The following is a 12,051-nucleotide window of genomic DNA, read 5'->3' as shown; positions in this document are numbered from 1 at the left end:
ATTTGCCTGCGCGAGTCATGCGTCCCCAGGAAGCGGAGAAGCTCTCCCATTTGGATGCTGCCCGCGAGTGACGTTGCGTCGTTCATAGCACTCAGTGTATGGTCTCGCTGTAGACCACGGTTCGTCCTCCCAGCATCCTCTTTCGAACGATTGTCTCTCTCTTCACGTGCGCAGTAATCAAGACTTTCATCGATCCTATCATCAGGTAGGTGGCGCAATGCGCATTCTGGTAGGTGCCAGCGCGGCTTGCGTCACGCAGCTATGTCACAGCCACACCGGTGAAGGCGTCGCAGTCTTGCCGCCGTGATTTTCGATTTCAACTCTGCTCATCTTCTTCTTTCGAGTATTTCATCATTTCAAACATGTCCAAGATACGGCTTCTCAACGTGAGCACGCTCGAATTCACCGAGTTCCCAGACGACAAGACGCGGCCAAAGTACGCGATTGCGTCGCATAGATGGGGAGTCGACGAAGCTACGTATGAAGATGTGAAGGAGAAGCGCAACGAGAGTAAGGACGGATACCAGAAAATCCAAGCGTTCGCGCAGTATGTGAGGGAAAACACAAGTGGTCTCGATTGGTTATGGATCGACACTTGCTGTATAGACAAGAAAAACGCGGTGGAGCTATCGTACGCGATTAATTCTATGTTCAAGTGGTATCGCAACGCAGAGGTCTGTTTTGCCCACCTCGCTGGAATAGCGTCCTTGACACAGCGGAGCGATATAGGAAGCGATGAATGGTTTCGCAGAGGCTGGACACTACAAGAGCTGCTCGCTCCACGCTTGGTTGTTTTTTTGACGAAGGACTGGGAAGTAATCGGCAACAAGGGATCTTCATTCCAGTTCTACTCCGGCACTGATGTCGGACCCGATGTTGTAGCAGAGATCTCGAACATCGTGGGAATACCTGAGCGCGTGTTGAATGATTGGGGTGCGAGCCTCACGATACCTGTTAGGGACAAGATTCGCTGGATGGAGGGGAGAAGAACAACCCAAGAGGAAGATATAGTATACGCTTTGTTTGGAATCGTCGGAGTCATGCTAAATGTCAACTATGGAGAAGGAGAGGACAACGCCAGAAATCGGGTCCTCGCTGCACTGCGCCAACGCGATGAATTCGAGGATGAACGCAAGGAAAAATTCCAGAAGATCACAGCGTGGCTTCGACCTTCTAATCCATGGACGAACCATGAATCTGCACGGAAATTGCATGAGCCTGGAACTGGAGATTGGCTGCTACAGACGGACGAATATCAGGCCTGGAAATCTGCAGATGGACCGCGATGCCTCTGGCTTTACGGTGGCGCCGGGTGTGGCAAAACGGTTCTCTGTTCTACTACCATCGAAGACATGCAGGTGCACTGTCGAGGCAACGATGAATTTGGATATGCAGTGTTTTATTTCACGTTCTCAGATGAGAGGAAGCAGACTTATGAAAGTTTATTGATCTCTCTTCTTGCACAGCTTGGACACAAGGAGCCGGCCTTCTCGATGCTTCAAACCTTGTATGACAGACCTGACAAAAGATCCCCAGGGCAAAGGGAGCTCGAACAATTATTAGATGCAGCAGTAAAGTCTTACAAGCAAGTCTTCTTGCATCTGGACGCGCTCGATGAATGCCCCGAGGAAGATAATGCCCGACGACGTATACTAGAAGGAGTAGGAAGACTATTACTACAAGCACCAAATGTGCACTTGATCGCCACAAGTCGAGATGAGCTAGAAACCCGCAATTGCATGGACCGACTCGGAGCCAAGTCTGTTAGTCTCACTAGCAGGCTTGTTTACCCTGACATACAGCGATACGTCTTGAAAGAATTAGCTATCAACCCAAAACTTTCTCGGCTCGATCCTGCTTCGAAGATCCTGGTTGAGCAGACCCTAACACGAAAGGCTAATGGGATGTATGTAGAAGAAATCCTTTGTGGCTGTTGATGTGCTCACTCACCATGTAGGTTCCGATGGGTCTTCTGTCAGATCCAAGAATTGAATAAATCGAAGTCCACCCGACCAAGCTCAGTGGAAAAGGCGCTGCTGAATTTGCCTGCGACCTTGGATGAGACGTACGAGCGGATATTGCAGAACATATCTGCTGATGATCAGCAATATGCACACACACTTCTTCGATGGATCGCCTATGCGCAGCGTCCTTTGAGTCTGCGAGAGTTGGCCGAAGCGAGCATCGTCTTTCCAAGTGAAGACGCTTCCGGCAATGACACTGTAGCTACCGACGACCGAGGCGGCTGGGAGGACGCTCTCAGTATACTCGTCGGACTCATTATCGCAGTCCGACCCCCTCGCCGTATTGAGGCAAGTATACGTCGTACTCGCTGGGATGATTTCGAGATGTACTACGATCAGGATTCGAATTACGAACAACAAACCACGCCACACACATTCATACGATTAGCGCATTTTTCCGTCAAGGAGTATCTCGAATCTCCGCGCATCGCACACAGTGTGGTGAGACGCTTCCAGCTGGATCCGGGCCGAGATCATCGATGGATCACACAAAGCTGCCTCGTATACCTGATGCATTACAGTGATTTTACGCGAAAGACATCGCCTGAACCGGTTCTTGATGCATTTCCTCTGTTGAGGTATGCTGCGATGACGTGGCACCGCCACGCATCGCTACAACAGTCGCCAGATCATACCCGAGAAGTGCGTTTTCTCACATGCAAATCGTATCGAAGTGACTGGCGCAATCTGCACAATATTGATAGTGGGGACCCGACCTCTGGTCCTTATCGCGGACCACCCCATGGTATAGGGGGTTCAGTATACTACGCGAGCATGCTCGGTCATACCGACGTCGTTCGAGCGCTTTTAGCTGCAGGCGAAGAAGTCGACGCGCGAGGAGGCCGACATGGCAACGCGCTGAACGCTATATCATTCAAAGGTGACGAGAGAATGACACAAATATTGCTGGCAGCAGGTGCAAAGGTGGATGCGGACGGGGGAGAGCATGGCAATGCGCTACAGACTGCGTCTACGTTCGGGCACGAGATGGTGGTGCGAATGCTGTTAGCCGCAGGCGCGGAGGTCAATGCACAAGGTGGGCAGTCCTGTCATGCGCTTAAAGCTGCAATTCGAAGAGGACATGAGTCGATCGTGTCGATGCTGTTAGACGCCGGAGCAGTCGACAAAGAGATGGAGGATGAATTGGCAGCTAAGTTTCCGCGTAAATGGGCAAGGGATGAAGAGAGGGAGCACAAGAGGAGGGACAGTATTCTCTTTCGCGCGCGTCGCAAACGGCACGAAATAGCGTACGCTCGTGATCCTAAGAGCAAAATATGGACAGAAGCATTAGAGGAACGATGATGTTGCCTTTGCACGTGCGTCGCAAACGGCATGAAATGGAGTACTCTCATACCCTTGAATGAACACTGAACAGCAAATTGCCGACTCGAGAACCAAAGAGAACTCATCATGAAACGACTTCACACACACACCGCGCACGCCGAGTCTCGGCAAACCAATAATAATCGCACTATGAATTCGCTTTTCAAAAGAACCACTACGAATCCGAACGAGAATAACATTCCACCCCCTTTCACTTTTTTTGACCTAATCCAAATATAAAAGAAAAAAATGCCTCTCTAAATCAATAAAGAACCCGCACAAAGCGCCGCAGCAAGCGCACCAAGTGCCTGACCCGCAGCAGCAGTACGGCAGGCAGCACCGGGCGAGGTCGATGTCGGCGCAGCAGAAGAAGTCCTCGAGCCGGTATTCGACGAGCCAGTAGTAGGCGACGTGGTCGCGCCGCCGCTAGTCATCGTGGTCCCTGCACCAGAGGTGGTGCTTGGGGTGTTGTTTCCAAAAATGCTGACGCAGGATTTCGTCGAGGAGACGGTGACAGTAGCGGCGAAGGCGCTGGCGGAGGAGCCTGCGATCTGAGCGTATTTCTGCTTGACGAATTGCACGGCGGCGTTTTCGGTCTCGATGTTGAAGTAGGAGAGGTGGGCGAGGCCGTTGGTGCCGGTCGCGCAGCAGAGCGGGTCTTCGGCGTGGCAGTTGTCTTGGAGGCGGTCGGCGTAGCGTTCCATGTTGTCGTAGTATTGACTGCCGAAGGGACGGAGAGGGAGGAGCTGAAAAGCGAAACCACGTTAGAGACGTAGATCTTCGCTGAAATGTTTCATTCGACGACTGAAGACTTACAGCTTCGCTGGTGCAGTGATTGCAAAGCGGCATGCCACCTTGGTTTGCAGCCCATGTTCCGTCTCCCCAGGTAGCGATGGCAGCGACTGTAAACGGCGTCAGTGTATTGTCCATTGTATTCCATCCACATCAAATGAAGACCTACTATTCTTGCCAATGTTGTCCGGCAACTGCGCTGGCACCGTTACGTTCTCCAAATCCGCCAGATTAGGGATGATCCGCGTCAAATTCGAGTTCTTGAGGGTCGAAAAGGTACCGCCAGCGAGCATCAAATCGATGACAATGGCACCCTGTGAATAACCGAGAAGGACAGTCTTGCCATCGGGACACGAGTTGTAGTAATCTACCAAACGCTTGCGCATGTCGGTGACTCCTTCTATTGTGGACTTGACGATCTGGAAGCTGGCTGGGTAGTCGATCTCCTCGTAGTATGAGTCGGGAATGGCGATGACAAGAGCGTCGCCGATGGTAATCAGGGAAGAATTCTCTCGTGCCTCGTTGGTTCCGCGAGCGGACAAGATGTAGGCGCCCTTGTAACAGGTCGCGGCGGAGATGAGGGAGGGAGCGAGCAAGGCTGCGAGCGCCGAAGCGACGACGGTGGAGCGCATTTTGGCGAGGATATTATTACTGTAAGTGATAGCGACTGTGTGGAAGCGAAAGAGCGAGCGGCTGGTAAGAATCGAAAGAGCAGCAGCGAACGGAGATCGTCTATCGTATGTATCAATCTATCGAGAGGAAGGTGAAGTGGAAAGGAAGACGCATGTGTGATGATCGGCAGCAGACAACCACGGAAAGGGAGGGATTTCTTTGGCTGTACCAGATCCAAGTCCAAAACATGCGTGGTGACGCGGCGGCGCCCGATTGCTGCGGCTGTTCGCGGGCGGTCAATGGTCAATGCATGGTGATCATCCGGGCTTCCGGGTCGGATTTAGAACGCACACCGCAGATACATGAAAACATCATGCACATTTTGCAGAGACATACAGTATTATCATACTAAGCATGCACGTATATTCAGCAATTCATGCCATTCGATTCGCCTACATTTGAGCGTGCTGCGCACACGATGCTTCTCGTCACAGCTTTGCAAACACTCTGCTCACCCTGACTCCTATCCCCAAGCCGAAGCTGAACGGTCGAGCGGGGCGATGATACTTTCGGAATCAATCTCTTGCCCAACGGCCAGGCTGATTGCTGTTGATGGAGATACATAAGCCCTTGGCAGCCTTGTCGCCGTTCCGAAACGATCTTCGAAGTCGGCAGCCTTGTACTATTCTAAGGAAAGATACTCTGTCGATGCGTCCACGTGCCGAGGGTATCGTCGACGGGCAAAATACGCGGAAAGCCCCGAGTGCGCTGTAACACGGATGAATCATCGTCGCAAGGTGGTATCCATAGAAAAATGCTTGCATGCTGAGAAGCTTTTCGAGTACTGTCTGAGCATGGCACTGCTGATCACATGTCTTGGAGGCCCCATGGTAGACGTAAAGAAAATACCCGGGATGCAATCATTCTCGTGATCTCATACATGCATTACATACAGATGCAGATCCGTTTGCCGATCATGGTTCTTCGGACTTCCGATCGCGTGGTAGCCGGGTCCAGGGTCGCGCTACAACGTTGCGCGGTTCATGATCTCTTGTCAAATTGCATGGGTCTAGCTGTCGATGAAGATGATCATCATTGGTACATTGCAACATCGGCAGAGCGACATCGAGGTAGACTCCAGGCTGGAAGGACTGGTGAGAAGAGTGATTGATGTGAAGTCGCTGGGATACAGTAGCCTCATGTGTGAGGCTTATTTAAGGATGAGGAGGTTCTCCCAGTGTTATTTCTCAAAGCACGGGATGCGACTAGCCGCACCGCCGATGGCACGTCTCGCGAACATACCGGATTAGGCAACTCCGCAGGCATCTCGGGGAAGCCCATCACCTATGTCATCCAGCACTGTTGCGGGCATCAGTAGGAAGACATCGCAATATCTTTTGTCACCAGATCGCCAATGCTACGTCTCTAGAACTCAATTAAGATGATTATCCGAAGAGCCGTCCTCCCTCCAAAGATCCTGAATGGTCGCTTTTCACTTGCTATCCCCACAATCCTTCAGCCTCTCACGTGCGAATACCTTCAAAGCTCCATCCAACGTGATCTGGCGATTGACGATCTCTCAGTTCCTCAATATCATCCACTGCTACACCACCGTTGTGCCACTCAATAGCTCGCTCGGTGCCGAACGTAAACCGACGTACTTTCACCGCCGCAGTTTGCTTACGACGAGACCCAAAGAAATTTGGCAAAAAGAATGCGCTGTCCAAGGATGGAGAAGAGAAACCAAATGCTACGGACCCCAACGATCTCGAGGTGCTCAAAGCGGAGCTCGCTGAGGCGATGAAAAGCTTCAAAGCCAAACTCGGTCAATTGCGACCGGATGGACGCTTGTCCCCAGAAGCCCTGGAGGTGATGCGTGTGAGAAGTCCTGGGATGCAGCTGCGCGATGCACCACAGCTCGGCGACCTGTGTACGATCGTTTCCAAGGGCAGGACCTTTGAAATCCTCGCCTATAACCAGAATGTAAGCACGAAGAAAGAAAAGAAAGAACGAGGGAGGGAAGTGAGAGCCGAGAAATCCACTGGCCCCTCTTTAAAACCCCCCAAAAATATCTCAGCGATAATAAACCCCAACTGACCACACTTTCAAACAGGACGTCAAAAACATCTCCAAACTCCTTCAATCCACAGCCCACAGCCTCACTCCCAAAGTCAATCCAGACAACACCAACCCGAACAGGATCGTGGTAGACATCCCGCCCGCGACCGCCGCCTCGCGTACTCGCGTCGTCGAGGAAGCCCACCAACTCGGCAACGAAGTCAACCGCGCCATCACCCTCGCCCGCGCCAATCAGCAAAAGAGACATCGCGCCATGCGACTGAACCACACCGCCCGTCCGGACGATATCAATAAGGGCATGTTTACGACGAATGACCTTACTAAGGCGGCGAACGAGGAGGCGAAGAAGATTACGGAGGAGTTTAAGAAGGTCGTGCTCTGGCAGTAAGACATGTCGTGTTATGTGATAACTTGCCTGATCGTTCAGGATCCTCGCGCTCCGGGTTGTTTCCCAACACACGGCATGGATATACATGGTTGTCGCTGGATCGACCTGGAATATTCTCGCTTCGTGAGCTGTATCTGCAGAATGAACGCGAAGGAAATATACGCTGGCTCGACATGCGCGCGCATCGTACTGCTGGACGTCGAGCGATGTTCATGCGCCCTACCATGCTCTTTTCCACGAAGGGCGCAATCTCATCTTGAGATTTCTTTTACCAACCGATTGGAAGAAATGCGTCAACGATGGGAGAAAAGGCACGGGTGAGCTTCTGTCTGAGTGAGAGGCCTAACGATGCCCGGAATACCCCGGAGATGCTAAATGTAGAGTATAGGCGGATTTTACAATACTTATGTGAACGAAGACGTGGACAACTAGGAAAGGAGATGTCTCAATACTATGCGCGAACCGACCATCTTGCCTCAGGATTCGTGCTTGGAAAATCAAGATGGACAAAAGAGAAAGTACTTACCACCATCAAGGCGGCGATCTCCACCTCGCAGAAAAATCCCTTCCCTCGTTCTCGCTTGCACCAATTGCGGGCCAAAGGGAGGTTGAGGGCATAGATACTATGTACGAGAGATATATCGAAAGCGAAGACTGAAGAATATCAATAGCTTGAAAAGGTTGTACAATGGGAGGGAAGTGTAGTGCTAGATACGAGCTTTCAAACGAAATGGTGCTTTTTCGACCGTTGGGATGCTTTCTTGCATTCACGGAGATATCTCGGCGGAGTTTCTTTGACCGTTAGTATGTACGAAGGCGACAACAGAGAGCGCATCGGCGACTTCATTAGCCTGGACTATGTCGTAATAATCAATCTGGGCTAAATTGTCAAAGATGACATTCCTCTTTGAGCCGATTTGTCATCCTGGACTCTCCCATGCGTAGATGGTCACGTGGAAGGGCGACGATATGAGTTTTCGAAGGACCCTGCATGTAATGGCTCGCGAACTTGCGGCTCACATATCATCCGACGAAAACGCCTCATTTCAGACGATCATGATCCTTCTCCTGCATACTCATCATCATTCTCCGCAGTTTCCGCCCACTAATGATTGAACAGTACTATACGACGTCCATTGGGCCGGAAGTGTAGCGTTCTCAATAACACGCCTCTCCGGAAGAATACACCCTCTATCCACAATCCTACTTACCTCTCCATCTATTCATCCAACGCCACCGAAGCCAACCAAATTGTTGACAAGTCCTGTTGCCCGATACGGCATGACTCGCAGGCGCAGTGGCAGGCTACAGTACTAGCAGCAGCATTGTCATCATCATCGTGCAAGCGCCTCCGGGGTTATCTCGGCCTCCTCCTCGTGAAAGTAGTCTTTTGCTGGTGGTGCTGAATCCCCGAGGATCAATTACTAAGCCCAATGGATGTTCTTCGCACCCTGAACGACACGCACCGGCAGCCACTGAGATCAATGGCAAGATGTCGAGTCACTGGCCAGTCACTCCAGCCCATTGTGGGCATCGTGCGTTTGAGTTTGAGACGATACATTTTCTTCGTCTTGTTGTTGTTATCGTTCACTATCTTTGGCCGCTGCTGCGCTACTCCTTCTGTTGGTGTTTCGATCTATGCGGGGTAAATCTAGAATTCCCAAGAGAGTTTCCAGTCTCATCAAGCGTGCATCGCCGCCGCTGCTGCTCTAGTCATCACTGCCACGACATGCCCAGAGCGACGATGCGAACCTTCAAGATGTCGTAGATGTCTAGGATGTTGTAGTATGGGGGCAGATCGATCATCAGACGGGTGCCTAGCTTATTCTCCGACCATTGTAGTGGTACCATCTTGGCGGACATCATGAAGGTCTCGACTTGCCCCATATTTCCGATTGAATAGACACTGATGAAAGACGGCCAAGTAATGAGAATTGATTGATTGGATCGATCATTTGTCAACGCTATAATCCTTCGCTCATCACCTCACCTAGTCGAAAATATGATCGAATAGTAGACTACCAGAAGCCTAACTACTGTGTGAAAACCAAGCCGCTGGCAAATTGGCAAAGTTTCGTGGAGTACCTAGCCAAAACTCTCGCGTCTACCCCACAAGTTCGTAGATATTGATGAGACCCTCCTTTCAGCCGGGTCCGCCTTCTCTGCTCTTCCCTCTTCAGGCGCAAGATCGACGAACACCGGGGCGGCTTCAACCTCCTCCGTCACCGCACTTCACTAGCTGTTTTCTTACATGCAGAAAGAACGCCTCATCACGCATCGTCATTGTACCTTTATCACTAAAACATTCAATAATACTGTACTATACTATTTCATACCACACGCCACCGCACTACGACGTCGGAAAATGAGCGGCTCCATACGCACTTACCGGACATGTGCTGCATCATGCACGAGCTGCTCGTATGCGGAAGAGGAACTCTCTGGAGTAATCTACGTCAAAGGATTGGTCGATCAACCAACGCCACGCGCGTCTTAGAGCATGATGAAGTTTTGTATCGATAGTGGATTGGTTTGGTCTGAAGGCATGCACACACACACACACACACAATCTGCAGAAGGGAAGCGTCGAGGGATGCAAGACCATGCATATATAGGATCGTCGAATCTCAGCTTTTCTTCTTCCTTGCAAGCTGCAACGACAACATCATATATTCATCAAGATGTTCAATAAACTTAGCACCACTGCGGTGCTCCTCTCGAGCTCATCGCTCTTGGTCTCGGCCTTTCCTCACATCGCTCAGCTTGTCGCTGAACAGCAGAAGAGTAAGATCCGCCTCTGACAGTCATCGATATCATTGAGAACTAACATGAAGCAGGACAAATTGGTCTTCCTGCTGTACCGTTCCCAGAATGGCCCGGTCTGCCGACTCACGCTCTCTACAACAAATTCGATGCCGCCGCTCAGCACGTCTCGGTTTCTGGCAAGCATGAATATCGTGCTCCTGGCCCCGGGGACATCCGTGGACCTTGCGCCGGATTGAATGCTGCCGCGAACCAGTACGTTTATGAATTTCCCTGAAACCGAAGTGAATTGTTTTCTGACAATTCCACAGCGGCTACATTCCCCGCGACGGTATCGCCACCGCCGAAGCCATCAATACCGGCCTCTGGGAAGCTTTTGGCCTAGATGCCTCCGCCACCCTCGTCCTCCAAGCCGCAACAATGTTCTTCGACGGCGACCCGCTCTCCGGTCGCTGGAGCATCGGCTATCACAGCGACAAAACAAACTCCCTGGGCCTCGTCGGCGATATCCTCGGGAACCAAACCGGTATCTGCGCCTACGGCCATCTTAAGACTGAAGGCGACGCGTCAATCACCCGCGGCGATTGGCTCGCACCGACCCAGAACAGTAATTGTGCTTCATACCCGGAATTTGCCCAGGAACTGCTCGACCTTGCAAAGGTGCGCACGGGAGGGAACATTACCCCCCAAGTCCTGGCCGAACACAGCCACAACCGCAAACAACACTCCATCGCGACCAACCCCAACTACTTCTCCCCGGCCTACGCCGGCGTAGCCTTCACTTTCGGCGCACACATGTTCGCCTTCGAGCTGCTCGCCAACCACTCCACAGCGGATCCCCGCGGCGTCCTCACGCCCGCCGTCTTTGAGGCCTTTTTCGGCTACACGCGCGACGCAGACAACAAATTGGTCTTCACCTACGGCACAGAGCGCATCCCGGAGAACTGGTACCGCCGCGCCCACGACGACGCCTGGACGCTCGCCGACATCGGAATCTCCACCGCCCAGCAATGCGCCTCCTACCCATCGAACTGCCAGGTCGGCGGAAACACCGGCACGGTGAATTCCTTCGCGGGCGTCGACGCCGGCGACATCACCGGCGGTCTGCTCAACAGCTTCGAGGATCTCACCGATCCGGACCGATTGCTCTGCTTCATGGCTCAAGCCATCCAGGCTGATGTCCCCAGTTTCCTGGACAATGTCTTCAACGGGGTGATTCTGCAGAGCGTGCTGGAACTTATCCCGACGGTGCTGGTGCCTGCGCTCAAGCCGCTCATGTTGACTTGCCCGAATTTGCCGCCTGGAAAGAGTGTGACCTCTTATGGAAGCAATTATCCCGGTGTCAAGGCGAAGTTGTCGGGACAGAGGAACCCTTACAAATAGATGAATGTTCGGATGGAATGGAAAGGAGTATTGTTCGAAGGAAATGGGAGCTATTGTATTATCGGCGGTCCAGAAAATGAAGAAAGAAAAATGAAACGACTATCATAAGATGAAGGTCACAATTCCCTCTGCTCCTCGAAAATAATTCCTTTTGTGCAAGTGGTGAGCTGGAACCGTCCCATTTCCCTTGGCTTTTAATTGTTCGTTTCCACAGCAGCATATGTAAGGATGATGGTAAGGTCGTTCTCATCTTGTGACATTGTCCCTCATCCGTTAGGGTTGGCGTTCTCCGATGAACGAACAAAATGGATCATTCGAGACTGCCATTTTGAAGCGTTTTTCCATCGCGTGGTGAGCCTTGTGAATTGTTCAATTGACGTCCCGAGGGGTGTGAAGATTGGATTCTGGCTCGCACTCCGCAGAGCGCACGTGCTTCTTTGGTTAATAAATATATTTGCTGAGAGGTTCGTACTCGTTGCACAGTCGCTGGCGACCGCTAGACGAGAAAACGATCCAAGCATACTCATTCTTCCTTTTTTGTTCACTCGACTAATCCTTCTCTGATGGAGTCTGCCAAAAGCCACTCGTCCCATTAGATGTAGCGGATGCTACTCCGGTCCTCGGATTTCCAGTGGAGCATTTTCTTGAGGAATTAGATGAGAAGGGCTTGTTCTTCACCGTTCAAGC

General features: G+C 51.6%; 4 protein-coding genes across 4 annotated transcripts; 3 read left to right on the top strand and 1 right to left on the bottom strand.

Moving 5' to 3' along the window:
• The first annotated feature begins 125 nt into the window (after window positions 1-125).
• Window positions 126-3,465, top strand: K489DRAFT_80304 (uncharacterized protein). The gene is made up of 2 exons (XM_033608937.1): window positions 126-1,906; window positions 1,958-3,465. The coding sequence occupies exons 1-2, from the start codon at window positions 363-365 to the stop codon at window positions 3,324-3,326; spliced, it is 2,913 nt and encodes a 970-aa protein (XP_033455839.1). The 5' UTR covers window positions 126-362; the 3' UTR covers window positions 3,327-3,465.
• Window positions 3,337-4,944, bottom strand: K489DRAFT_384286 (carbohydrate esterase family 5 protein). The gene is made up of 3 exons (XM_033605823.1): window positions 4,309-4,944; window positions 4,164-4,249; window positions 3,337-4,093 (listed from the first exon to the last, which is right to left on the bottom strand). The coding sequence occupies exons 1-3, from the start codon at window positions 4,769-4,771 to the stop codon at window positions 3,605-3,607; spliced, it is 1,038 nt and encodes a 345-aa protein (XP_033455838.1). The 5' UTR covers window positions 4,772-4,944; the 3' UTR covers window positions 3,337-3,604.
• Window positions 4,945-6,192: 1,248 nt separating this feature from the next.
• On the top strand, window positions 6,193-7,218 carry K489DRAFT_413269 (uncharacterized protein; the record flags this gene model as incomplete). The annotated part of the gene is made up of 3 exons (XM_033608020.1): window positions 6,193-6,278; window positions 6,335-6,734; window positions 6,865-7,218. 3 exons carry the CDS (start codon window positions 6,193-6,195, stop codon window positions 7,216-7,218), a joined length of 840 nt encoding a protein of 279 aa, XP_033455837.1.
• Window positions 7,219-9,463: 2,245 nt separating this feature from the next.
• Window positions 9,464-11,476, top strand: K489DRAFT_404572 (Cloroperoxidase). Its single transcript, XM_033607124.1, has 3 exons — window positions 9,464-10,002; window positions 10,056-10,236; window positions 10,293-11,476. The coding sequence occupies exons 1-3, from the start codon at window positions 9,900-9,902 to the stop codon at window positions 11,362-11,364; spliced, it is 1,356 nt and encodes a 451-aa protein (XP_033455836.1). The 5' UTR covers window positions 9,464-9,899; the 3' UTR covers window positions 11,365-11,476.
• Window positions 11,477-12,051: the final 575 nt, after the last annotated feature.

The sequence above is a fragment of the Dissoconium aciculare genome (assembly GCF_010015565.1).
Source record: "Dissoconium aciculare CBS 342.82 unplaced genomic scaffold K489scaffold_15, whole genome shotgun sequence".
Lineage (NCBI taxonomy): Eukaryota > Fungi > Ascomycota > Dothideomycetes > Mycosphaerellales > Dissoconiaceae > Dissoconium > Dissoconium aciculare.
Note: the sequence above shows the minus strand (reverse complement) of the source record. Positions and strands in the feature narration are given on the sequence as shown.

Coding starts and splice junctions, on each gene's coding strand:
- K489DRAFT_80304 (XM_033608937.1), top strand. CDS start 363: ATGTCCAAGATACGGCTTCTCAACGTGAGCACGCTCGAATTCACCGAG. Junction 1,907..1,957: donor ACACGAAAGGCTAATGGGAT/GTATGTAGAAGA, acceptor CTCACCATGTAG/GTTCCGATGGGTCTTCTGTC.
- K489DRAFT_384286 (XM_033605823.1), bottom strand. CDS start 4,771: ATGCGCTCCACCGTCGTCGCTTCGGCGCTCGCAGCCTTGCTCGCTCCC. Junction 4,250..4,308: donor GGACAACATTGGCAAGAATA/GTAGGTCTTCAT, acceptor CGCCGTTTACAG/TCGCTGCCATCGCTACCTGG. Junction 4,094..4,163: donor ATCACTGCACCAGCGAAGCT/GTAAGTCTTCAG, acceptor TTCGCTTTTCAG/CTCCTCCCTCTCCGTCCCTT.
- K489DRAFT_404572 (XM_033607124.1), top strand. CDS start 9,900: ATGTTCAATAAACTTAGCACCACTGCGGTGCTCCTCTCGAGCTCATCG. Junction 10,003..10,055: donor TGTCGCTGAACAGCAGAAGA/GTAAGATCCGCC, acceptor AACATGAAGCAG/GACAAATTGGTCTTCCTGCT. Junction 10,237..10,292: donor TTGAATGCTGCCGCGAACCA/GTACGTTTATGA, acceptor ACAATTCCACAG/CGGCTACATTCCCCGCGACG.